This window comes from Crocuta crocuta, unplaced genomic scaffold (genome assembly GCF_008692635.1).
Source record: "Crocuta crocuta isolate KB4526 unplaced genomic scaffold, BGI_CrCroc_1.0 scaffold177, whole genome shotgun sequence".
NCBI classification, from domain to species: domain Eukaryota; kingdom Metazoa; phylum Chordata; class Mammalia; order Carnivora; family Hyaenidae; genus Crocuta; species Crocuta crocuta.
In genome coordinates, this window is record NW_027531880.1 from 3,175,123 (window position 1) to 3,175,430 (window position 308).

The window sequence follows — 308 nt, forward strand, 5'->3', positions numbered from 1 at the left end:
TGGGTACTCACCACTCCACTACAAGACTTGGTTTTCAGATCTATTTTGACCATGCCAAATCCTAAACACACACAAAAACACATTAACATATAAAATGTGACCTTCACTACAGTTTTTACAACTAAGAAATTACGAAAATGGTCCTTCCATATGAAAAATACACAGTATTCTCATTAGGTAAAAATTCCATTAAAAACTGAATTATAATGAAATGAGTATAATTTTCAAGCCCTCAAAGAACAAAAATTATCAGAAAACATTATGCTTAAAAAAGTATAAACTTAAATAACTATATTAATTAATAAGAA

At 27.6% G+C, this 308-nt stretch overlaps 1 protein-coding gene across 1 annotated transcript in view; it reads right to left on the reverse strand.

Moving 5' to 3' along the window:
* Nucleotides 1-308, reverse strand: part of VDAC3 (voltage dependent anion channel 3) — a 14,101-nt gene that overhangs the window by 10,280 nt on the left and 3,513 nt on the right. Inside the window, exon 3 of the mRNA XM_077773119.1 lies at nt 12-61. Within this exon, the coding sequence (XP_077629245.1) occupies nt 12-61 (50 nt within the window). The remainder of the gene's footprint in view (nt 1-11; nt 62-308) is intronic.